The 23919-nt window shown below is 40.5% G+C and overlaps 1 protein-coding gene across 6 annotated transcripts in view; it reads right to left on the reverse strand.

The window, feature by feature from the left end:
* spag9b (sperm associated antigen 9b) overlaps window positions 1-22519 on the reverse strand; it is a 32372-nt gene extending 9853 nt beyond the window's left edge. For 3 of the 6 annotated variants that reach the window (XM_044013416.1, XM_044013415.1, XM_044013412.1), the window contains exons 1-12: window positions 21906-22519; window positions 15678-15798; window positions 12343-12413; window positions 11149-11246; window positions 5562-5709; window positions 2818-3190; window positions 2649-2742; window positions 2430-2554; window positions 1610-1667; window positions 843-995; window positions 694-751; window positions 351-481 (exon numbers count right to left, since the gene is read on the reverse strand). In XM_044013416.1, the coding sequence (XP_043869351.1) occupies window positions 351-481; window positions 694-751; window positions 843-995; window positions 1610-1667; window positions 2430-2554; window positions 2649-2742; window positions 2818-3190; window positions 5562-5709; window positions 11149-11246; window positions 12343-12413; window positions 15678-15798; window positions 21906-22205 (1730 nt within the window). In that variant the 5' untranslated portion in view covers window positions 22206-22519. Of the gene's footprint in view, window positions 1-350; window positions 482-693; window positions 752-842; window positions 996-1609; window positions 1668-2429; window positions 2555-2648; window positions 2743-2817; window positions 3191-5561; window positions 5710-9534; window positions 9982-11148; window positions 11247-12342; window positions 12414-15677; window positions 15799-21905 lie in introns of those variants that run through there. The other 3 variants (XM_044013418.1, XM_044013417.1, XM_044013414.1) reach the window with 2 other exon arrangements.
* Window positions 22520-23919: the final 1400 nt, after the last annotated feature.

A 23919-nucleotide genomic window follows, 5' to 3' on the forward strand; every position in this document is an offset into this window, starting at 1 on the left:
ACCAATAAATAATGACTTTTATCAAAATGACATTCAATATTTGTGAAAAACACAAAAAAGAATCGACAAAACGATATTTTAGAAAAAGTCATTTAACAACACTTCTTTCATTGTAAGCCCAATTATTTGTGTTTGACCATATTTATAACAAAAGCATCGTTCATTAAACATGATGAATGATCATGAATGGTAATAATAAGTGTATTTTAAGATCAGAAAGAGTGGAGTGTATTTACAGTGTACTGTCACTCATCCAGAGAAACACGCTGTGTGCAGCAAAAATATAATAATATAATATAGATTATTGAAAAGCCTTGCTCAGACGCCGCTCCCGCGCGTTAAACTCTTACCGGATCATCTCGGTCCATCTGACGGCCTCCTGCAGCTCCATCAGCCGCTCCTTGTACTGGTTCCTCTCCATCAGGACGCGAGCCATCTCCACCCTGGTGAAGCGCTTCCTCTGCGCTGTGGGCACGTCACTCTGTGGAGGCAACACAAGCGTCAATCACGCTGCGGTAAACACATAATGTAACAGAACCAAATGAAATATTTGGGCTTTATTTTCCCCTGTAGAGAAACTAGTCAACATTTCTGCCACTGGGTGCCTCCAGACACAAAAACATAACTAGATTAACAAATTACAAGTATTTTGCCTCAACAAAATATAATGATCGCACAAAATCAAAGACTCACATCGTCCTCGTTGTCATTTTTGACTTTGTGTTTGGACTCTTCCAACTCTGCTCGAACCCTGCGAGAAAGAAAAACATCAATACCAGACGATCAGTTTCCATGTTTATCCTTAAGTGACACGTTGGAAAGCGTGTGTGTTAAAAACTCACTTCCTGAGTTCCTCCTCTAACTCCTTGTTCCTCTCCTCCAGTTTGCCCTTGGCCTGACTCAGAGCCTCCAGTTCTCCTTGAAGAACATCCTTCTCGCACGACAGCTCGTCCACGCGTGAGATCAGATCATTTTTCACCACGTTCAGAGCGTTTCTGAAACACAGACATTTCAAAGTGTCATGTCTGCATCAAACAGTAGGTGGCAGCATTGTTCTTTCTGTCAGAGATGGAACAGGGAGCTTGTTTGTTCAGGTTTTTACTTCACAGTCAAATTAGAATTAAGGGTGTGGTGAAGTGAAGAAACTTTAGTAGCTTTAACATACTTTTTAATTCAAAGAGAGAATCAAAACAAGAAAAACAAGCTAATATGTAAATAATTAAATGTGAATTAAATGCTCATGTCTAAAATGGTGGTATATATACACACGACTTCAATATTTATTAGGGCTGCACTGATTAATCAATCAGCTGTTTTTTTTAAGATGCCAACTATTTTGATCATCGACTCATCAGTTTGAGTATTTTTCCAGCTTCTTAAATGTGAATTTCTTCTGGTTTCTTTGCTCCACATAAAGAAAATCATTCAAACAGAGTAAGACACTTGAAAACGTCATCATTTCAAGGTTTTTAAATCAGAATTTTCTTACATTACCAAACAACTGATAAATTAATCCACTGATGAATTAATCACAAAAATATACATACTGTGTATACAATACATACAGTAACAGTATAGAAGGAAAAAAGTCTTAAAAAAGAAAACTAACTTGGTTTCCAGCAGCTGAGTGTTCTCATGGATAAGATGTTCCACTTCCCGTCCCATACCTGAAAACAATCACACGTCATGTAAATGAATAAAAGCTTATTATCTCATGTGTTCCTGAGTGAGACAGAGAAAAGTTAGCAATAATCTAATCTTATCCCACGCACAAACATCATCTTTCTTACCGAGAAAGTTGTGATCTGAGCGTCGTGAGGAAAAGAAAAAGATTAATGAGACTATTTTTAAAATAATCAGCATTTAACAATTATTATTTCTTCAGCAATCGATAACAGTGGTTATCTTAGCCGCAAGGTACACACTAGTTGTGTTACTATTACCCTCTAGAAATGCAATAAAAACACCTACATTTTGAAAAATGTCGCTAAAACATTTTAAGCTTTCACGAGGTGGTTTTTCAGACGTGTCGATATGAAAGTTTATCTATAAAGTGTAATGGAAACACTTTACATCGTATTTATACATCATCACCGTAACAGGACACGACGAAGGCTAGAAAAGACTAGAAAAAACAACCTACTGACTAACTACTGACACACTGAAGGAGATATTAGAGAGGGCGCTGTTGAGCCAGTTTTATTTAACGCTGCTAAAAAAAACACCTAAACTGCGACAACACCACAGTTCTCTATTCTATGAAAAACAAACATCGACTAGAGACTAAAACACAGACGTCAAGAAGCCGGTGAGAGAGGTTCACTGATACACACCAGAAAACTCATCTGCGATGACGCGGTAAAGCCAAAGAAAAAAACAGGTGTGAGAAGCAGAAACAAGTAGTAGGATGTTAGGAGTGAACATCTTACCCAGCAGGTCTGCTCCTTCATCCACGTCTCCGATCAGGTCGTTCCCCGCGGACGACAGCTCCTCGAACAGAGAGTCCGTGTTCCGGTCGAACGCCAGGTTCTCGATGCCGCCTTTAGCCGGCGTGCTGGACGGAGAGGGGGAGGAGTCAGAGTCAGAAAATGTGAAGGTTTGACTGAACTAGTTTAGATATTACTGGAATAGTTAGACCAGACTTGTACCTGGTTCCCCTGCAGCCCTCGAGGTCCATATTGAGTTCCGGAGTGGACTCTATGATCTTCTGCACCTCAGACTTCTCCGCATTTTCTGCTCCGTCTAGTACGACCAAACGAAAATGGAGATAAATACAAACGCCTGGTACGAAATTCTACCTGCAGTACCGTCCTTCACCTTTGAGGGGTGTGGACTCCTGTTGTCCCCCTTGTACCACCGAGATGTTCTTATTGCTCTCTGGTTTCCCGCTGTTCTGGTCCAGATTTTTGTTGATCCTGTCCGAACCTTCTTGTTCCTGGAGAGGAGAGTTCACAGACTCCATGGTCACATCTGAAGCTGTGGTGGACAGCGGCGTGGTGGACAGCGGCGTGGTGGACATGTTCCCACCGGCCTGACCGGACGCAGAACTCATACTGCTGGACTTCCCATCACGAGGAGATGTGGACGTGTTTGATTTAGAGGTAACATCCTGAGAGGGTCCTCCACCCTGAGCTCCGCCTTTGGAGTTTGGAGAACTGGATTTGGAGGGAGTCAAACCGGCAAACTCGTCCTGGAGACGAAGGACAAGAGAAACTGTGATCTTCATGAGGTCGACATGTTTGAGCCGTACAGACTCACTACACGACGTAATGACACAGCAACACGAGGGTTATATCGAGGGTTATATCATTATATATATATCATTTTCAGCTGCTTCAATATGACAGACAAGACATATTGAAGCTATGTCTTGTCTAATTTTGTCACCAAGTCCCAAGGGCTGAAAAGTCCAGGATAACTTAAGCGTTTCCAGGACATTTGACTTTCTTTTCTCGTTTTCCATGACTGGAAAATTGGGTCAATCATCTCCAGGTTCTCCAGGACGCGTGGGAACCCTGCTTCTCATGCTTCACAAACACAACTCACACATCAAGACGCTGCCTGGCAGTACCACCATGTTAATGAAGATAGTGATGCAGAAAACTGGGTTAGTTTGTTTTCACTACCAGGGTTGCACTTTGAGGTCTACCTGATCCTCTTTCGGTGAATTCTCTCGTGAACCTTCAGCTTCCAAACACACAGGGAGGAACTGCTCCTCAAAAAACGAGGGACAGTATAAAAACCTTGCTCAGTGATATTTTTTTTCAATTCATCCATTCAGTGAAAAAGCTTTGAGAAGAAAAATATAATAAACCAAAACAAGAGACTGTGCTGTGGAGGATATAAATATAAATCTGGCCAAGTTGAAAGGAATAAGCAGGATTTTAACGGAACAGAACAAACGTTTTCATGGATTCTTCTGGAAGAGAATGTGACCTAGAATTTGTGCGTCCAATCAAACACAGGTTTTTATCAGCAATTAGCTGCTGAATCTCCAAATTTGATTTGTTTAGGTCTTAAAAACAGACGAGGAAGGCAGGGTTTAATGATTTAATAATACACTGGAGTTTAAAAAAATACTTAACACCAACATATGAGGGACTAAAACCTCCTCCATACTGTAGTTTGTTTTTTAAATCAAATATATTCCCAGATTAAATCCTTCTAAATGATCTCTTCTCTGCCCTCTCTGCACTGATGGGAGTATTTCCTTTCACATGCTTGTGTCAGCATCATGTTGCCACGGCAGCAGCCAATTGGGAGACGGCTTCCAGTTTCCCTCCTACTCCTGCTTTTGTCAACAATCCAGAAACAAACACACACACACACACACACACACACACACACACACACACACACACACACACACACACACACACACACACACACACACACACACACACACACACACACACACACACACACACACACACACACACACACACACACACACACACACACACACACACACACACACACACACACGCACACACGCTAGCTCCTCCTCATGTTGAGAGGACGGGATCATTAACTGCAAATCTAAATGTCAAGTCAGAGGAGACAAAACAACACAAAGACCCAGCTGTGTGTTTGTACTGAGGGTGAAACTCAATACCGTACTTAGTATCAGTCGGATACTCGTCAAAAATCACAGAGATGGAAAAATAAAAACTATAAAAACTGCAGAATTCAATACAGTTTTTAAAAACAGCAGCATTTTTGCTGAGTCATGTTGTGGGCTGTTTATTTCTTCTTCAGGGGAAAGGAATATTTGTGACAGTTGGAGAATTGTGACTGATTGTGAGAATTATGTGTTGATAATTGTGTCGTAGTTTAAATAAAAAGAAGTAAAATTGTCCACCAGCGGTCACTGAGAAGCATGGTAATGACAAATGATCAAAACAAGAGCTTTTAATTAACAAAATTGAAAAACGTTAAATCAATTTGATTCACCACATTCATTTCTCGAAGAGCACTAAAGCACTTTAGTTTGGGATTTAATTTGTGTACATCTGCTTGAGGACACTTTATTTCTATCTGGACTTCTCAGAATATGGACTTCCCATCCCCGTTGTGGACGTTCACTAATGGTAAGAACTACCTTGACTTGTCCTCCAAAGGCCCAAGAACCTTCAGACTCTTAAAACAACCACTGGTGTAGTAACGGCAAATAAGCATGTATAAGTGCGTTCATTAATATTCACGATGGGAGTCTTGAAGCCCGGTTTCCAACGGCAACAATGTGAAGACACTCTGTGCCTTCCACCCTCCCTCGAGGTTACAGGCAGGGCCCCCAGAGTGGTACCACTTCCCCTGCTTCCTGGGCTCCAAGCCACCAACACACACCAAGATCTAAAAATTCTGGACACACTCAAGAATCCACTCTGTGTGAATAGAAATGTACTCTTTGTTTTTTCCTGCCACTGAAAGTTTCCACAACCTCTTTGTGGAGTGAAGCGAGGATGATGTCACTCGTCTGATCCGTGGGAATCTCTACAAAATCTCTACTAAAAACAAAAAAGAAGCCTTTCTTATGTCTGTGTTTCCCGTGTGTGTCACACCTTGAGGCTTGTGTTGGACTGCGGGTGGCTGAGGTTGTTGAATCTCCATGGTTCGGCCGAGGGGTCCGTGGGTTCCCGGTGCAGGTCGGGGGTCACGCCATCAGTGCCAGGAAGCTGGAATATGCCCATGGAGATGGGACGCTCCTTCCTGGGAGACGGAGACAAACACAGGGTGAAGGGTTAGAGAAAATGTATTTACACTGAACAGAACACAGGACGTGTTTGCAAAGAATGACTCACTGGTTACAGTTCTGTTATATAATGTGAACAAAATGACCAAAATGTAGGTAAAACACCACCAGCAACAGGAAGACTAACGGTCCCCAACCATGCCAGCACTTCTGTGAAGTTATACCATCTTTCAATTAGCACTAAAATGAATGTAAAAGCTAAAGGTTGTTGGGGAAAATGTTAACTTGGAAGTACTTGGTCATATATTAGGTAAAAGGCAATGTAAGGGAAACATTTAAGTTATTACAACTCATCCTAAGGGGGACATGAATGTCTGGTACCAGACACAAAAACTACAAGTGTCAACTTCATGGTGTCAGGGGATTTGTTGATCTTCAATAAAGGTTAGAGTAATAATAATAAAAGCATCATGTGACGCAATAAATGTCTGTACCAATGTGTTGTGCTAATAAACCAAATGTTACGACATTTTTTAACAGGATAACTTCAAAATTTTGATTATGTTGAGGGTAGAGCCGACACAATAAAGTATTGGCGCAATACTGGTCAAAATCATCGGACATATCGGATAAAGGAAAGTAGGAAACTCAAAATGATCCTAAAAATGTCAATATCATATCATATATCATCAGTACTTAACTAACAAACCAGAGGTTGTAAAACAGTAAATGACAAGATCACTCAGAGATCGCAGACCTCCAACAACACTTTGTCACCTGTGTTTTAAAAACCAGCACCAGAAGAACTTTCTGGATATGTATAGAACTGTACCTGCTTATAGCTTTCACCATCGTACATAAACATTAAACATGACAAAATTCATCCTGTTCTGTTACGATATCGCTCAGATACACACATCTGAACTTGTTCAAGGGGACTGAACCATGTTGAATCTCAATTGCAGCCAAATCCGGATCAGATCACCACATGAAACTTAGTCTGATGGTAGAGCGTCTGATCCTGCATACACACACCAAATGTCACTCAAATCCGCTAAGTTTTGACAGAGATATCAACATGTGTTTTTGCAGCTTTTGCTCATTAATGAAAGACGGGGATTTCTTGAAAATCAGATCATTTTGGTGACGTCATCAGTGGGTCCATTCTTACCAAGATTTAATGGCAAAATTCACATTGATCAATCAAAAACGGAAGAACAGGAGGTTGCTAATAGAAGAACACATTTATGGATAAATTTGTTGCGTTATGTTAAGTATGACTCTACAAAGTTGGAGCATTATGTTTGCAAAAAGGGTGGTTTTGGTTAGACGGTAAATGCATCAGTAGAAAATGGGATTTAGTCATTGCTTAGTAGTAGTAAAATAGAGTGTTGCACTGATTTATGTATGAGATACTCAATGTTGTGATATTGGTTTCAGTATTTGACATAAATATGCAGTATTGAGCCATAATAATATCATGGTTTTGGACTTCACCACTTGTGAAATAAAAGAACTGTGTGTGCGTGACCCTACTCAACCCTGACGTAAACAGATTCCGGATTAAATTTGCTTTTGCACAATTAAATGGCCCTTGCAAATCTCTTAATCTGACCCCGGCATTTTCCACTTCAGTGGAAGCTGCATAATGTTTCATCAGTTTAACAAACACTTCACTGAAAGGTGTCGTTGTCGTCGAGAGTATTTGGCGGTGAAGTATCTGGTTGCCTCATAAACTCCCATTTACCTCCCACCTATTAGCTGAGCCAATAACAAAACCATTCGTCTCTGTGGTGGAGACGGATTCTGGGATGGTTGTCAGCTCGAGGAGGCGGAGCCACGTCATCTCCAGCTGAACTACTGAAACTCACTTGGATCCATAGACAAGATAATATCGTCATAACTGTGATGACTTTTCCTGGTTTTAATGTTACGTTACTAATCATCATATTTATTATATTGAATAATTTACTGAAATACAATTTTTTTTTAAAATTCAAAAACAAAATATTATGTTAAAAAAAAACAAATTACTTGTGTTTCAACAAAATTTGACCATATTTAGAGTGAATTTCATTGTTTCTAACACACGTAAATATCCTTTATTTAACATTAAAAACAACAATCTATGCTGCTGTGTGTATAAATGACATTGTAGTACTATAAACATGTCATGACCGATTCAGAACTGTCCAATAACTTGATACAACTGTTATATAAAAGGCCAAGTGTAAGTTTTGATTTGGTGCTACAAAATTGAACAGCCCAAGCTATTTCAGCATATTGGATATCGGCAAAAAAAAAAAGGTCCAATATCGTGCATCTTTAGACAAAAATACTGTACATTGTTGGGAGAACAATGGCTGCCACAGAGAGAACAGCAGCAGCAGCGAGACAGACCGTACAAAACAAACAATGGACACACCAACATATTGAAAGCAGGAGGTCACATCCAGGCCAAACCACGGCAACCAAAGCTGCCTTTTGTGTTTTTGAACCGGGCGGACACAGACAATGCCATGGTCAGTGTTTGTTTACAACCACGCGTTACCAACATAAAAAGCAATATATTTTAGACCTGTAATCAATTCATTGGTTTGAGGGTTTATTTTAATAAGTGAACACAGGTTTTCTGACTTATCAGCTTCTTAAATGTGAATGTTTTCTGGTTTGTTTGCTCCATATAAACAAAGAAATCATTAAAACTGAATAATTTTGGTTTGTGGACAAAACCGGACATTTTAGAACATCATCATTTTGTAGTTTGTGAACCATAAATCAACATTTTCTAACATTTTACGGACCAAACAACAAGATTCAACGAGAAAATAATCAGCAGATTGATCGCTTTTGAAAATAACTGTTATAGGGCCTGATTAAGATGATTCAATTATGAAGTATCTGAACATGAATTAAGTTTCATCTACGGATAAGACGATAAGACTGACTGGTAAAATCACAGAACTGGATATCGGAAAAAGAGAAATGTTAAACCCAATACAATCCGTAAAAGGTAAATATCGCAGAAACAAGTAAGACTGTAAAAATTTAAATGAGATGAATTAGGGCTATAACAATTACGACATAATAATCAACATTTGAGAACATCATCATTTCCAGGTTTGAGGAACGCTGATCAATATTTTCTGACATTTTACCAACCAAACTAATCGATTAATCGGGAAAATAATCGACAGAATAACTGAGAATTAAAACAATCGTTAGTTGCAGCCCAAAAATTAAACACAAGGAGGATTTTGGGCGTTGACTTTTTTGTTTCCTGGCCTGATGAACATGTGTACCAACTTTCATTCACGTACTCGAAACCTGTCGTCAAATCACATAATAGAAGTATTTCAGGTCAGTTTTTACACCCCTCCCATTTCCAATTTACCACGCCCTTTCACTAAAAACCACTTTCAGCCGTAAATGTTCACCACAACTGACACGGGGTCAAATTCCACGACTTTTCGGGCATCAAATTTGCAATTTATTCCGACCATTTTTCTGACGAACTATGTGGTCAGCTCGAGTCATTGATGAACTTCAGTGATTATCATGAGGATCATGAGGATTTTGTAGTTTTAGGAAAACACTGATCGACATTTTTTGGGCCAAACAATCAATCAAGCAAATAATTGACCCATTCGTCGATAGTAAACACAAGCAGTGTGGTGGCCAGAGTTACATCTCTGCCAGTAATCCCTCTCTCTTCCTCTTGACCTACTTTTCGTGTGCATCATCTGTCTGATGATGAAATCACAGCCACATGGCAGCAGTGGCTACAAATTCACCTCGTCAACAAACAAACACACACACGCGTGTGAGATAAAGGAAGATACCTGCAGGGTCTGGAGGGTAAGGAGGGTAAGGAGGGCAGGGCAGGTAAACCGCCGGTGGAGACAGAGTAGTGAACCAGCAGCAGCACAGACAGAGACACCAGCACAGCAGAGTTGATGACCACCGCTCCTCCGACAAAGCCAAAAACAAACAGCAGCATACACCCGGGGCTCATGGCCCCCCCAGATCAGGGCCCAGTGCCTTCGCCCGAGGACCAGGGGGTGATGAGAGCAGACCTGGTCGGAGGTGGGAGGCAGTGAAGCACTGGAGTCACTCTGCTGGGTTATGGTTAGAACCACTAGAACCACGGAGCAAAGTGGTCTGCACCAAGTGTACAAATCCTGGACGCAGGAGCAGGGACACTCCTCTCCTCCTCTTCCTCCTTCCTATCCTCAGCTGAGATGCGACACAGCTGCTGCTGTGCAGTCTAGAACTCTCCAATGCTCTCTCCCTCTCCGACTGTGACAGAAGCATCCACCCCTCCCTCCCTCCATCGCTCTCCCTCTCCCTCTGTGAGTGTGTGTGTGTTTTGGATGCTGAGGCAGCTCGTTACGTACACATCCTCTTAGGCTGCAGCCTATTGGCTGTGAAATGGGGAGATTCATCAGCTACAGAGAAGGCGAGAGAGAGAGAGAGAGAGACTGGTGGTGGTGGATGTGGCCTGTCTGAGTGCCTACACAGTCCAAAGCAGGGGTCTCAAACTCAAAAGACCTAGGGGTCACTGAGCATCTAGTCTGGTCAGGTGGGGGCCGGTCAAGTGAAGAAAAAGTCCAATTATGTGGAGAAAAACAAACCTGTTCAGTAGAGGTGGCTGATATTTGCTCAAAATTATTATTTGGTTGTGATATAGCAATAACATTAATTTTACAGAATTTCAAAATAAAGTCATTTATAATGCTAATCTATACAAACACACACATTTAAGCTTGATATTAAGTGGTGGGCCACATGAAATTGGTTGATAAATACTGGGGATGATATTCAGTTCGGTATCGGTCCGATACTGGTCATAGATCGCTGGATATCACAGCATTTTCTTAACAGGAGAAGAATATTGGTTACAGTTTCTCAATTCATCAAGTAATTGTTTGGTCCATAAAATGTCAGAAAATGTTGATCAGTGTTTCCCAAACCTGAAAATGATGACGCTCTCAAATGTCTTGTTTTGTTCACAAACCAAAAATGATTCAGTTTTCAAAGAAAATGTTCACATTTGAGAAGCTGAAAAATCACAGAAACTTCTTTGAATTTACTTCTTATTTAAAAATATTTCTCCTGCCTGTCAAGTTTCTTTTTATTATTTTTATTAACATGCAACTAATGATTATTTTTCATAGTCGATGAATCTGTCTATTATTTTATCAATTAATCAATCAGTTGTTTTTGTTCCCTAAAAATGATTTGTATTGTTTTTCTTAAAGTTGTGATGTAGAATTTCAGTTTTGTCTGGAAAAAAAATAAAATGAACAGCTGAAAAGAGAGGAATGCTGTCTTTGTGTTTACAAATGAGAGCAGTGACATTGATAGGCCTGCTGGTTAATAATCTGAATTTAAAAAAACAAAAAATAACAAATCAAGTGAATGAAGTGAGTAAACATGGCGTGTTTGTCTCTTACCGCGTTCTTGCCGACGTGACTGCATCGGACGGCTCTGCTGGCGCCACCATGTGTTGGTGTTTGGTACGCTCCAGGTGCTCCATGTAGCTGTGGATCATCTGGAAACAGTCATGGAATCATATTACAATCACTCACTCAGTCCATTTACATGCACAGTTTAAATCAAGCTAAGGCCATAGTCCAACTAAGACAGGCAAACGGACAACTTGCCAAGTCCGACTATGATGTACGTCTGACTCCACCTCCATAGGTGGTGCTGTATCTCTCTATAAGCTAATGTGTGTATTGAATCAGTTTCCTCAGACTAGCCAGATTTTAGTCGAGCTAACGTGTTTACGTGACATTAAGATAACCAAATTATCGTCTTTGTCGGACTAAAATCTGACTTTTAACATTGATGTAAACACACAGGAGAGCATGTTGACATTTATACTGTGCTACTGTCTTAAAACAGGCTGGTTGCCATGGTTACCCACAGCTGTGGCAGTCGGACTGACAAAAGACGATGCAAATGTATAAAGTGTGTGTGTGTGTGTAAGTGACAGCTTTTCTGCTTCTTTGTTCGACATTATTCAACAGTATTATTTGGCTCCTGACACTGAGGCATCTGTTACTCATGTATAATAAAAAACGGTGGTAGAGGCCAAAACAACAAAACAGCTTGACGCCACTTTTTCATGTCGGATAGTTTACGGATATCACGATCTTGAGAATATTCTGTTAAACATATCAAGGTTTAAAGATTTTCTCAGATTTTAAATTTTTCTTTTTATACGTAAAATGATTTTCAAGGACTAATATGGATTATTGTCCTTATAGACTAATATGACTGCAACTAATGATTGTTTTCATCATTGATTCATCAGTCGATTCTTTTCTTTCTCAATTGTTTAGTCCATAAAATGTCAAAAACTATTTCGATCATCAATTAACATTTTTGAGTGTCTGTTTTAATTTTTTTCCTCACATTTTTCAGTTTCTTAAATGTGAATATTTCCTGGTTTCTTTGCTCCATATAACACAGAAATCAGTAAAACTGACTAATTGTGGTGAGTGGACAAAACAAGAGGGTTTTTTTGGAGGTTGAGGAAACGACAATCAACAACCTTTTTCGATTACTAGATTCATTGAGGAAATATGAAAATAATGAGTTAATTACAGCTTTACATGGACTTCTTACAACTTCTGTCTCACCTCAGTGTGTCTCTGATGAAGGGTGTTGTACTCCTTTTTGAGTTCTGCCTCTCTCTCCTCCAATCTGCTGACTGGATTAGAAGTTAAAAATAAGAAGAGTTAACACCAGGATTCACCATAAGTGCAGATATTTGCACTAAAAACAGAATTACAAGAGTTAACAAATGTGACATGACATATTCAGTGAGTAATACAATATCTGTAGTGACTGTTGTAGTTACATGACACAGCCAGAAGAGGGTCACATTGCTTCAACAATCCCACCTCTAATCCCACCCTCACAACAATCAAAAATCAGTCATTTCCACATTTAAATGTAAGTGATTTGTGAGAATAAAATCCATTCAAACAGTTTGACGTGGTAAAAACAATGAAAAACATGGAGAATCAGTCTCATATCTAGCCAATAAAAATTAATGATAAAACAGTGCAACAACCTTTATAATCCATGTAATCTGACAGTTGATGCAGCTCAATCACAAGAGCTTTTACTTGAGGTCGACCGATATTGTTTTTCCAAAGACGATATCAATTAGAGAGCAAATGGCCGCGAGCAGCAAAGCCACAGTAGTGCAATTTGTATGAAATTATCGGCAAAATACCGATAATTGGCCAGGCTGATAATCGTTGAAAATAAACACCTACGCGTGCAGAGCAACACCTCCAACAACAGCAGCTGCATGGATGGAAATAAATATCATATCGCGACTTTAAGGGTGATTCTGCGTGTGTGATTCTGAAGAAAACTAAGAGCAGAGAGAAAGAGAAAGAATAGAGGAAGTGATGCTAAAAGAGTGGAGCAGAAATAAGCCAGGACAGGTGCAGAGAAAAAGGAAGTGGCGCTAAAAGGAAAAAGTCCTACGTTAAAAATCCTGCAGCTCGGTTAGAAAATGTCAAAAAATGCCATTGTGTGTTTTTCCCAAACCAAAAATTATTCAGTTTTAATTATTTCTTTGTTAAACGCAGCAAATAACCCAGAAATACACTCAAAAACACTCAAACTGATCAAAATTTGATTGCCAAAATATCAGAATTTTGTAATCTTTTGGTCATTGCATCCCTGATGATTCACAGTTGATACTTAGATTAATTGATGAAGTGGTTCAGCTTCTTAAATGTGAATATTTCTGGATCATTCACTTGTTTGACACAAAAATTAACATCTCATATGAGAACGTCATCATTTAGAGGTTTATCCACACTTTTCCCAAATTCCAGACCCTTTTTAATCAGGAAAATAATCAACAGATAAGTTGATAAGTTGAAAATAATCATTGATTACAGCCATAAAATCCAAAATAATACATTAATTTTTGATTGGTGCTGACTTTAAACCACTGTTTAACCTAAACACGTGACGGATGAAACTCTCTTCATTATATATATATATGCTCTCTAAATTGTGGAAACTTTTCATTTATTAATACATTTTAGACCAACTATCAGCCTCATGATTAATTTAGTGATTGTTTTTGCCATGACATTTAAGTTAAACTTGTTTTCCCACCACCAATAACCCTGGAAAAATGTCAACAAAAGGTTAAAAACATAACACTGCTACAGTAACATGATAAAAACACGGCCTAAATGAAAGCAGACTTTAAAGAAAAGAGAAGTGTCACAGGGACAGAAATGAAAGGAGAGTTTGCTGAGCAGTCTCAAATTTTCCCTCCGCATGTTACGGCTCTGCGGCGGAACAAAAAACAGTCACACGCTGTCAGTGGTGCAGTCATGCAAACATCATGAGGGCTGTTTATGACAATGGCAACACAAGGAAGACTACACGGTCCTTCACATTGTATACCAGTTTGTAACATTTATTGGTAGAAAATGAATGCACTTCCCCTAAGTATGGTTTTTTTTTAAGTGTATAATTGTTTTAAAATAAAAGTATTTTGGTTTTTCAAAGCCTTAGAATTAGCTTTTTATAGGTGCTTTTATTCATATTTTTAAAGCAAGAACAGAGCAGGGTTCCCACACCTTGGTTGACATCAAATTCAAGGACTTTCCAGGGACCAATTCCCTTAAATTCAAGTGATTGTCCTTTTGGGATCTTGGTCAAAGACAGTCTTTCTGTCATTTTCTTTGGTGAGACAGAGATCTTGGAATGTTCATATACCCAGGCATCATGTCATCATTTGCTCTCTCTTGTTCCACTTTACTCGCTCAATGTTCTGCACGGACTCTGATGTCAACGGCAGTGAGAGAGACAGTGGACAGTGTCCACAACACAGCACGAAGCAGTAGGAGGCGTCATGACAAACGAGAAAAGAGACATTTACCTAAATATCAACTTAACTACTTTCATACACAACATTCAGACGGAAATTCACAATATTTCAAGGCTTTCAAGCACCCGTGGGAACCCTGGGAAGGCTAAGAGACTAGCGTTTGCTGTGTTTCGAGAAGTTTTGAAGTAAAAAAAGGTTTTCAAAATGGAGGATGTTCCCGGAAGTAGGGCCGTCACAAAGGAAACAATCGAAGATATTAGGATTTCCCGAATATGTCAACATTATTTATTATGTTAAAATAAATCAGGGCAGCCAACAGCAAAGTGAAAAGGAAAGAGTCCCTGTCAGATCAAAGCCTGGGGTCCCCCTGAGCAAGGTAACCAATCCCCTTTGCTCATTGTTAATCGGACTCTCTGAATTGACCCTAGCCAGACCTGAGCCAGGCCTGAGCCAGGCCTGAGCCAGGCCTAAGCCAGGCCTAAGCCAGGCCTAAGCCAGGCCTAAGCCAGGCCTAAGCCAGGCCTAAGCCAGGCCTAAGCCAGGATAAATGGTATCTGGAGTGAAAATTTCAGCCAAATCAAATATGCAGAAGCCTAGAAGGACTAGAGCGTGTTGGCGATCGTGGTATCGTCTTATAGGACACGTTCCTCTGTCCGTTTCTGTTCTATGCTTCTGTGCAGACTCAAAGGTTTATTTTTCCCCCTTAGCCAAATCACAGCATTTGCTAGTCCACTTCATGTCCGCCCTGGAGAAAGGTCAATCAACCAATCACAGCGATCTACGGGCAATGTTGGGGATTTCCCCCAACAGGCCAAGGCCTGATTAACCCGTCCACCTCCATTCAAACAGTTCAATCATTGTTTCCTTGTATTCCCACGTTACTGCCCAATCTCACCTTGGCTTTAAAAGACACTTATATTCACTTAGAGAATGTCTTCACTCAGGACATGAAGATTCATCCGGCCTGAGGCTCATCTGGCTCACAAACAGTCACAAGACCTGTAAACTGTTGATGCTGCTCACAGGGTGTGTGTGTGTGTGTGTATCTAATAATAGAGTGTGTACAGTGAAACTTGTGACAGATGTACAGTGACAAAGACTCACTCTGTTCTGCATAGTTCTTAGTTTTCAGCTCCAGGTGGCGAGTGTGAGACTCCAGAGACTCCAGGCGACGCTGGAGGTCCTTCTTCTCCCCGTCCAGGGAGTCTTCAAAGGCGATGTACCTCTGAAAAGTTAAAAAGTGACAGGCTTTTCATTTGAAAACAGACGCTATAACGACTTGCAAGAGAGAAGCCTGTGTTTTGTTTATTGTGGGGTCGACCAATATTGTTTTTTGCAAACAATGGATTTACAAAAAATAGGAAAATCTATGTCAAAATGTGGAATTTTACAAACACAAAACTTTACATGACTTAAATGTTTATCAGTACTTTTTAACTTTTTACAAAAATGAATAAATAAAAGGTCTTTCAATTGTGGTACTGACCTCTGAGCCAAGTATAAGAAATAAAAGGCACAAACTTTTTATTTTATTTTTCATACAGACATTTGATTCTCATAAGCAGTAAAAAAAGTCTCCACACTGAGACGGCAATGGAGCCACAGTAGCTCACTTTGTATTTACTTAATATCAATGATTGGTTAAAAAAAAAAATATGCCAATAAATATCAAAATACCTAAAATTCAACTTCTAGTTTTATTGTTCAAATTTTAATCAATACCGGTACTTTTAGTTTGTTGGTATTTTACACCTGTCTCTTGCTCTGTGGACAAAATTCTTAAATTCTAACTTTAATGCATCTTCAAAGATAATAGAAATCATAAGATCCGACATGAAAACCCCAAATATCACTATAATATATATTATACAACATATCAATGCTTCACTAAACAGAGGCAGTAAAAGAGTTGTGTGTCATTAACAGTATCTGTTAGATACTCACCCCTCTTTAATGTTATTTTTATTCAACATACTTTAATAGTATGTTTTATTGTGATATTATATATAATATTGTTAGAATCTTGTTTTATTGCACCAGTTAAGTTTTCAGAGGAACCCTCCACTGATTTCATTGTCTTGTACAATAAAGGCTTTCTATTCTATTCTATTCTATTCTATTCTATTCTATTCTATTCTTTGATATCAGTATCATATCGGATGCAAAAATTGGTATTGAGCCATTTCTAAAAAGGCAGCTCCAGCAGCTGCGAATGACCTCACAATCATCACATCTATGAGCGTTGAGTGTGCGTATCATAGAATTTCGAGTGTGCGTTAGCGATCTGCTCGTGGACATCACTGTTACGGTGTCTGTCTTCTGCTCTGCTGCTGCGACAGCTTTTCAACCTCAGCGTGCAACAGGTGCACAGCGACAGGTTTGTCACCTACAGCAGACAAAAACAAGCGGCGGCTGAAGCCCGCGTGCATGACTGTATACTCAAGACCCACGCACACCAGGGGGGGAAGTTACAAGCAGCTCATAGCAGTGTCAGCGCCGTCAAAGCTCACTCCTCTTCTCAGGGACACTTGTTATCGTTTCTACCACAGCTATCGGAGAGGAAACACTGGTTAAACACACACATGCCTCATTCCCTAAGTAAATAAATAAACGTACATGGAATGAGATCATTGAGAATTAAGTGGTTGGTAGATTGTGTTTTTTTAGGAGCCCATCTGTTGATAGCTCAGCTGAGTGTGTACAAACATCCCAGTCTTGTGATGTGGGCGCATGTGGTCGAGCCGTGGGCAGGACACACGCAGAAGAATCACCTGAGCGTCCTCCTTCAACCTCAAGTCAAGTACAGTACAGCTGCAACGATTGCTAAATGAGTTAGCAAGAATTTTGATAATGAAATAATCGGACTGAGTGGGTTTGATTCATAAATGTTTTTCTGGGGGGAATTTTTGATCCAAATAACAAGAAAAAAGTTGATTATTTTGGTACAAAACAAGACATTCGAGGACATCATCATTTTCATTTTTCCACACTTTATAGGCCGAACAACTGAGTATTTAGCAGAAACTGGACAGAGGGGTGCAGCAGGGCTTCCCTTTTGTCCCCACACAAAGGTTAAATTTAAACGCCTTTTCCACTGAAGTTTAGTTTAATCCCTCAGGGCTAACTACTAAGAAATCTACTACAAGACAACATAAACGTCTTCGATCTACTGTATATCGGAAACTTAACGACAACTGACGGGAAGCAAAGGAGCTGGCTTATGGTTTAGTATTTTTATACTAAATTAAGAGCTTTGGAGTCATTGTGATGGTTAAATGTCTTGTTGTGGGGAGATTGGTCGTTCTCCACTGCCCCCTACTGTACGTTAGTGGGAAAACCAGCCTCGCAAGATCAGGGCCGCTGAATCAGGAGTTCCGCTTTATTATGAACCGCTTGTCATGTGAACCAAACTCATGCCCACAGCCTTGTTCTACAATATCAACACACTGGATTATGTAAAGAGCAGATTTATGGTGGATCAACATCATGCTGCAGATCATCATGTGACCCAGGAAGACGAAGGCTCGTTCATATGACAATGCTCCAGAGAATTAATGTTCCGGCGTCTTAACATGCTCCCTTTCCTCTGTGCTGCATGCATAAGGCTGCCTTTGTTCCCCGAGTGCCAACACACATTCTCTCACACACACAAATACATGTGGCCACACACACACACACACACACACACACACAGAGAGAGAGGTCCACTGTACTGGCACTCAATCGACAGAGATTGAGATCCACTCTCTGTAGTGTTTTTGGCCGTGGGTACCACTGGGACATTTGGGGGGGGGAATAGGACGTTTAAGGCCACGACCTGTAGACAAGACAAAACACCCCCAAAACGACTCTAAACAGTGTAGGCTATCTGCCTGCATGTGGTGCTCCAGTTACATACTGGTTGTACATCACCTGACACACCAACACTGTCATCTATAGCTGCTTGTATCCACATGGAACTTTTTGGGAGTGCTAATGTCGCAACTCTTGCGTTTTTCATAAAAAATGGTGATGTCAATCGCCCCCCAACTCTATCTATCTCTTGGTAGATAGTAGTCTTGTTAAATCTTCTTCTTTTTGTGTTTTGAGTTCATACACAGCTGCACATCTCCTTTGCCGTCTCTTTGGCAGCATTACAGCGCCACATATAGGCCCGGCATATATACTACAGAATTTAAGAACGACAAAGAAAAGGTTTTATTCCTGTGTAGTTGCCTCTTTCTAATGCCAAACTACCATTACAGCCATTATAGCCCTGTTTCCACGAGGCGGGATGGTCCGGTTTGGTACAGTACGGATTTCTTTGCGTTTCTATTAGGAATAGAACCATAAAATAACCAGCCCCAACAGTTTCCTTCTTTAGCACCCTTCCCTTGGGGTACCAGAGTAAAATGGTACGGATGGGTGACAGAAAAGAGTCACTCCCTAGCAACTGATGTAAATATCCCATGGAAGATGAGGCAATTTTTACTAGGAAGAAAAGAAAGAAGATGCCAGCAAACAGCAGCAAGCCATTGTTGTCTGCTGTGTCGCGCTCGATGTTGTCAACATCTCACTGGCACGGCCAGCTACCACACCCCGTCTACCGAGTAAAAGGTACTGTTCTCTGACCCAAGACTTTACCATTCCAAACTATATCGTACTGTACTAATCCAAACCGTGCCACGATGGAAACACAGCCTACGTCCTATCAATGTAAGCTGCAGCCTCTTCCAAGTCAGCAGACGACTCTAACTGGACAAAAGAGCTGAGGGAAATCAGTCCAAGAATTTCCTGCCTTGCCTTTTCCTCTCTTAAGCTCAGACAAACTGCTCAGAGGTTTCCCCCCTCTGGGCTCATAGCAGTGAAAAGCAGTGTACTTGGCTCTTGAACTGTTTTTATTTGGTAAGATTAATTTTGGTTGCTACCAGAGAGATTTGTCGGCCAAATTATCAGAAGCTTAAATAAGTGGGTGTGTTGTGCCAGACTACTCATTTTGCCCTGGCACTAAAGGGAAAAGCTTTCCTTTTCAACGGTCTGGTGTTTGAATGACTAAGAGATAATGAAATAGGGAGACGCGAGACGGCTGAGTGCAACAGTACGTCTGGCGTGTCTTTACTCAAGGAGCAGCGGTGAACAACGTGGAAGAATCAAGAGGCAAAGTGGTACCTTTGGAGACTTAACTGCATGTCCAAAGAAAAAGATAATACAGTGATTATACTGACTGTAATATAACATGTATTTGTGCAAATTTGTCTTGTGATCCAAATGGATTTTGACTAAAGTTTCACACTTTTATTCATGCTCTAATGCAGGGGCCTCAAACCCAAAAGACCTGGGGGCCACTGAGTGTCTAGTCTGGTCAGGAGGGGGCAGATCAAATGAAAAGTTCATCTATGTGGGGGAAGAAAATAACTGTTTATTCCCATCATGATACTGCAATAGCAATATTTGAGACCCAATTTCAAAATAAGTGTTTGTTTTGTTGATAAAAAAAAAATGAATATGTAAATATTAAAAAACAGACATTTAATGTGATGTTAAGAGGCTGTGTGAAATAGAATGGGGGGTTGCGTATGGCTGTGCGCCGCAAGTTTGAGACGTAGTGACTTACTAACAGCCTTATCTGTGACACCTAATGTCATTTTGAATTGGTAAACAAATCATTTCCATGAGATGTTTGGTAAAACTTGCAAACACACTCAACTAATCTTAATTTGTAGTGGGGACCAAAGACAAATCTCTGCGACCCATCTGTGGGTCTCCACCCAGGCTTTGGGAAACACTGCAAAGTCAGAAGTTATTTTTAAATCCTATATACTTTGAGAAACACAGTAAGCCTGAATGGAGCGCTTGCCTCATTGTTGACTAACTCCTCCCTGGTACAGTCATAACTAACTATAGACATAAACACCACATCCTGAATTAAGATTGTTCACCCAAGTTCCTCCACTGACATGTAGAGAAGCCAATCGAACCAGGGAGGATGTAGATGTCAGAGGACGTGACCTATGACATCACTTGACCATGAGAGAGGACTGTGAGATGTTAGCTGGCTGTGGTATTTAGCACACGGCAGCCAGAGGCAACAAGACTAACACTGATGGGAAAAAAACACCATGTGCAACGGCTCCACCTAACAGCTTTAGCAACATGTTACGACTTGACATGAATTATTAACACCTCTGCTTTGTGTGACCCGTCGCTCGCTGTCAATAGCCGTTTAACTGTCTAGTCAAATGTCAACAGCAGCAAGCGATAACGCCTGTACAAAATGCCTGTGTTAAAGTAAATGTGTTTAATTTAATCGTGTTTCCAGTCCAAGCAAAGCTGACCAACACTAATTATCCTGGGATTAGAAGCAGGAAAGGGGGTTGGAGAAATGGGCTGCTTGAGGGTTTAATGTCCAAAAATGAAAGATTTGACTGCGTGTTTGGACTTTGAAAGCACAAGAAAATTAAATGACTTGAGGAATTCATTCTATAGCTCTACTTGTGTGAGGGAAAGCATCACATGTAGTCACTCACACCACTCTCACTTTACAACTTCATCTGCATTGTCAATATTTATTTTAACCAAAACACTAGAGACAGAGGAAACACATGCAACTCTGTCAGTCTATGTTTTTGCAGGTACAACAACCACTTTAAAGAGTGCAATAAATATTCCAAAAAAATCTTTTTATTTGCAAGTATGCCGAATTATAGAAAGGGTTACTTTCGATGTTTAAAACTAATTTATTCGCAATAGTGAGATTTGGTGTGTAATTAATAAGCGACGTGAGAGTGAATTGGCACATTTTTAAATGGGGTTCTTCAAAGTCTTCAACAACAAATGAGGCAACAGCCTCTGCTAACAAGGGTACTGTGAGTCGGGACTGCATTTTCAATAATAAACGCTTTTTCTCAATAACTGAAACTGACAACCATCAACTTACTGCGGGTGCTTTTTTATTGTGATGTTCACAAATATTGTCTCATCATTACAGTGTCAGCCACCGTACACCTTATTTAGCACTGTTTAAGGAATGAAAAAACGCAAGATTTGATTATTGTAACTAAACAGAACTTTTATTTGTAGATACGATTTGGCGAGTACAACAACTCAATAAAGTATAATGACTTTTATATAACTTTATGATCACTTTTGAGTTGGTGTGATTATGCCGAATTAAAGACAGGATTATAGTTATCATATATAAGTACTTAGTTCAAACTTTAAGATATTTTTTAACGTTGTTATAAGCACCGGAGGAGTGAATTGTCAGATTTTCGAATGGGGCTCCGCATTAGGTTTTCTCACGCCATCTGAATGGACTCGTTCGGCGGTCGTGTCGTGTGGAGAGTAACCCACCTCCTCTGCGTGTTTCCTCAGCGCTTTCTCTCGCTCGTACTGGGTGACGAGCTGCTCGTTGTCCTCCTTCAGGAGCTCCAAATCCACTTCGTGCTCCTGATTGACAGCGAACACCGAGTCCAGGTTCTCCAGCACGGCTACGACCAGCGGCATCAGCTCCTTTACCACGTCCTCGTCGTACTTCTCGATGAGCCGCTCGAACTCGCGGTAGATGGAGCTGGCCAACCCGGTGACGCGCTCGGACATCACGGTGGAGTTGCCCGAGTCATCCTGGTACAGGACGACGTCGTCCAGCTCCATTTTCTCTCGCCTCCGCTCGCACTTATTTCCCCAGCAGCTAACGTTAGTTAATGAGCTAGCCGCCGAGCTTCAGCTGGCTCTCTGGCGTGTCACTTTAAGCGCCACAAAACTCTTCCTAAAACATCGCGCCAGTGTTGTTTTTCACGTACGGGGGACAAACTGTACTTTACATGAAATAAAAACAACTCAATGCGACAGTCGTGTGGGACGACCGGCTGTGGGAGCTCGCTAGCCCTGGAGCTAGCAACACTGAAAAGTCTTTACTTGGCTCCTGATTAGTTTCCCTGTCCAACAGATGATCTCCTGCTGCTGCGTTGACGTGCTGTCGGAAATGTCAAAGTAGTAAACAGTTCACATTTGTTTTCTTCTTTTGTAACCCCTGAGTCACGTGAAACGTAAAAATAAAAGACACAAGACAGACGAGAACGTAGTCAGTTAATATTTTAAGTTTTCTCTTTATTTACAGACGCTTGTTTCACATTTTACACGGCGCGAAGCTCGTGTAAAAGTCCTCGCTGGATTGAAAAAGATTGGTTCGACATTTAGATTTACAAGTTTACGAAGATCCCTTGAACGTCTCATGTGCCTATGGAAAGCCAATAGGGTCACATCACGCCATGTCCAAGAGAGCTGGACAGGGACAGAGTGACAACTTTCATTCATAGTTTTAATCATCATTTTCACACTCCTCGACTTTTATGGCCTTAGTCACAAGACCCACGTCATTGTTCAGGCATTTATAATTATTCATTACCGTGACAGCAGAGTTTAACATGTGCCCGTTCATTTATAGGGAAGACGCCAAAAAAAGTTTCATGATAACGCCTTAAATCCAAGTGATTGTGTCAAATAAAGTGAAAATGTCCCTTATTTCCTACAATAAGTGTGTCGATAATCTAGTACAATATTCATGAATGCATGAGGTCACCAAAACCTTGAGTTATAACATCAAAAATCATCAGTTCATGTTTGAGTCCAAGTGAACATTTATACCAAATTTTTAATTACTCCCTGGAGTTCATGAGATGTCATGGTAACAAGGAAAAGGGGAATTAAAAAGGGTGTTCAAATCACAGTGACCATGACGTTCCATTATTCAGTTCATCTTGGAGTCCAAGTGAACGTTTGAGCCAAATATCGAAGTACTTCCTGTAGCTGTTTGTGAGATATCATGGTCACAAGAAAAGGGAAAATGTTTCTGGATCGCATTGATCTTGATGTGTTACTACCAAAATATAATCCATTAATCTGTGAATCCAGGTGAACGTTTGAGCCACATATGAAAGTATCCCCTGGGGTTGTTCACGAGATATCATCACGTTCACAGGAATGCTACTGGGTGTTGTGAGGCGCGGCGGTAAATGATAAACACATGAAGACGCTTCAGAGGAAGCTTTTATTAGCATCAAGGAGTTCACTGCATTTCTGCTGAAGTATGTGAAACATTTGTTTTTCCTGAAAAATAAAAGACGAAGAACTCAAGGAGACCAACGACAAACGTTCTCGATCATGCACCGAGAATCTAAAGCCACTGTAAACACACTCTCCACCTTCAGTCTCTTTCTGTAAAACAACATTTTCTGCTCTTTGATGCATAGGCACAGTTCACCCTGAAAACACACGACTAAACACAGTTACTGCACTATGAAATTCACACGGGAAGATCAGAGTCTGGACTGTAATCCTCACATTCACGCTGTAGCTAGGGGGCGCC

This window comes from Solea senegalensis, linkage group LG18 (assembly GCF_019176455.1).
Source record: "Solea senegalensis isolate Sse05_10M linkage group LG18, IFAPA_SoseM_1, whole genome shotgun sequence".
In the NCBI taxonomy this organism is placed as follows: Eukaryota; Metazoa; Chordata; class Actinopteri; order Pleuronectiformes; family Soleidae; genus Solea; species Solea senegalensis.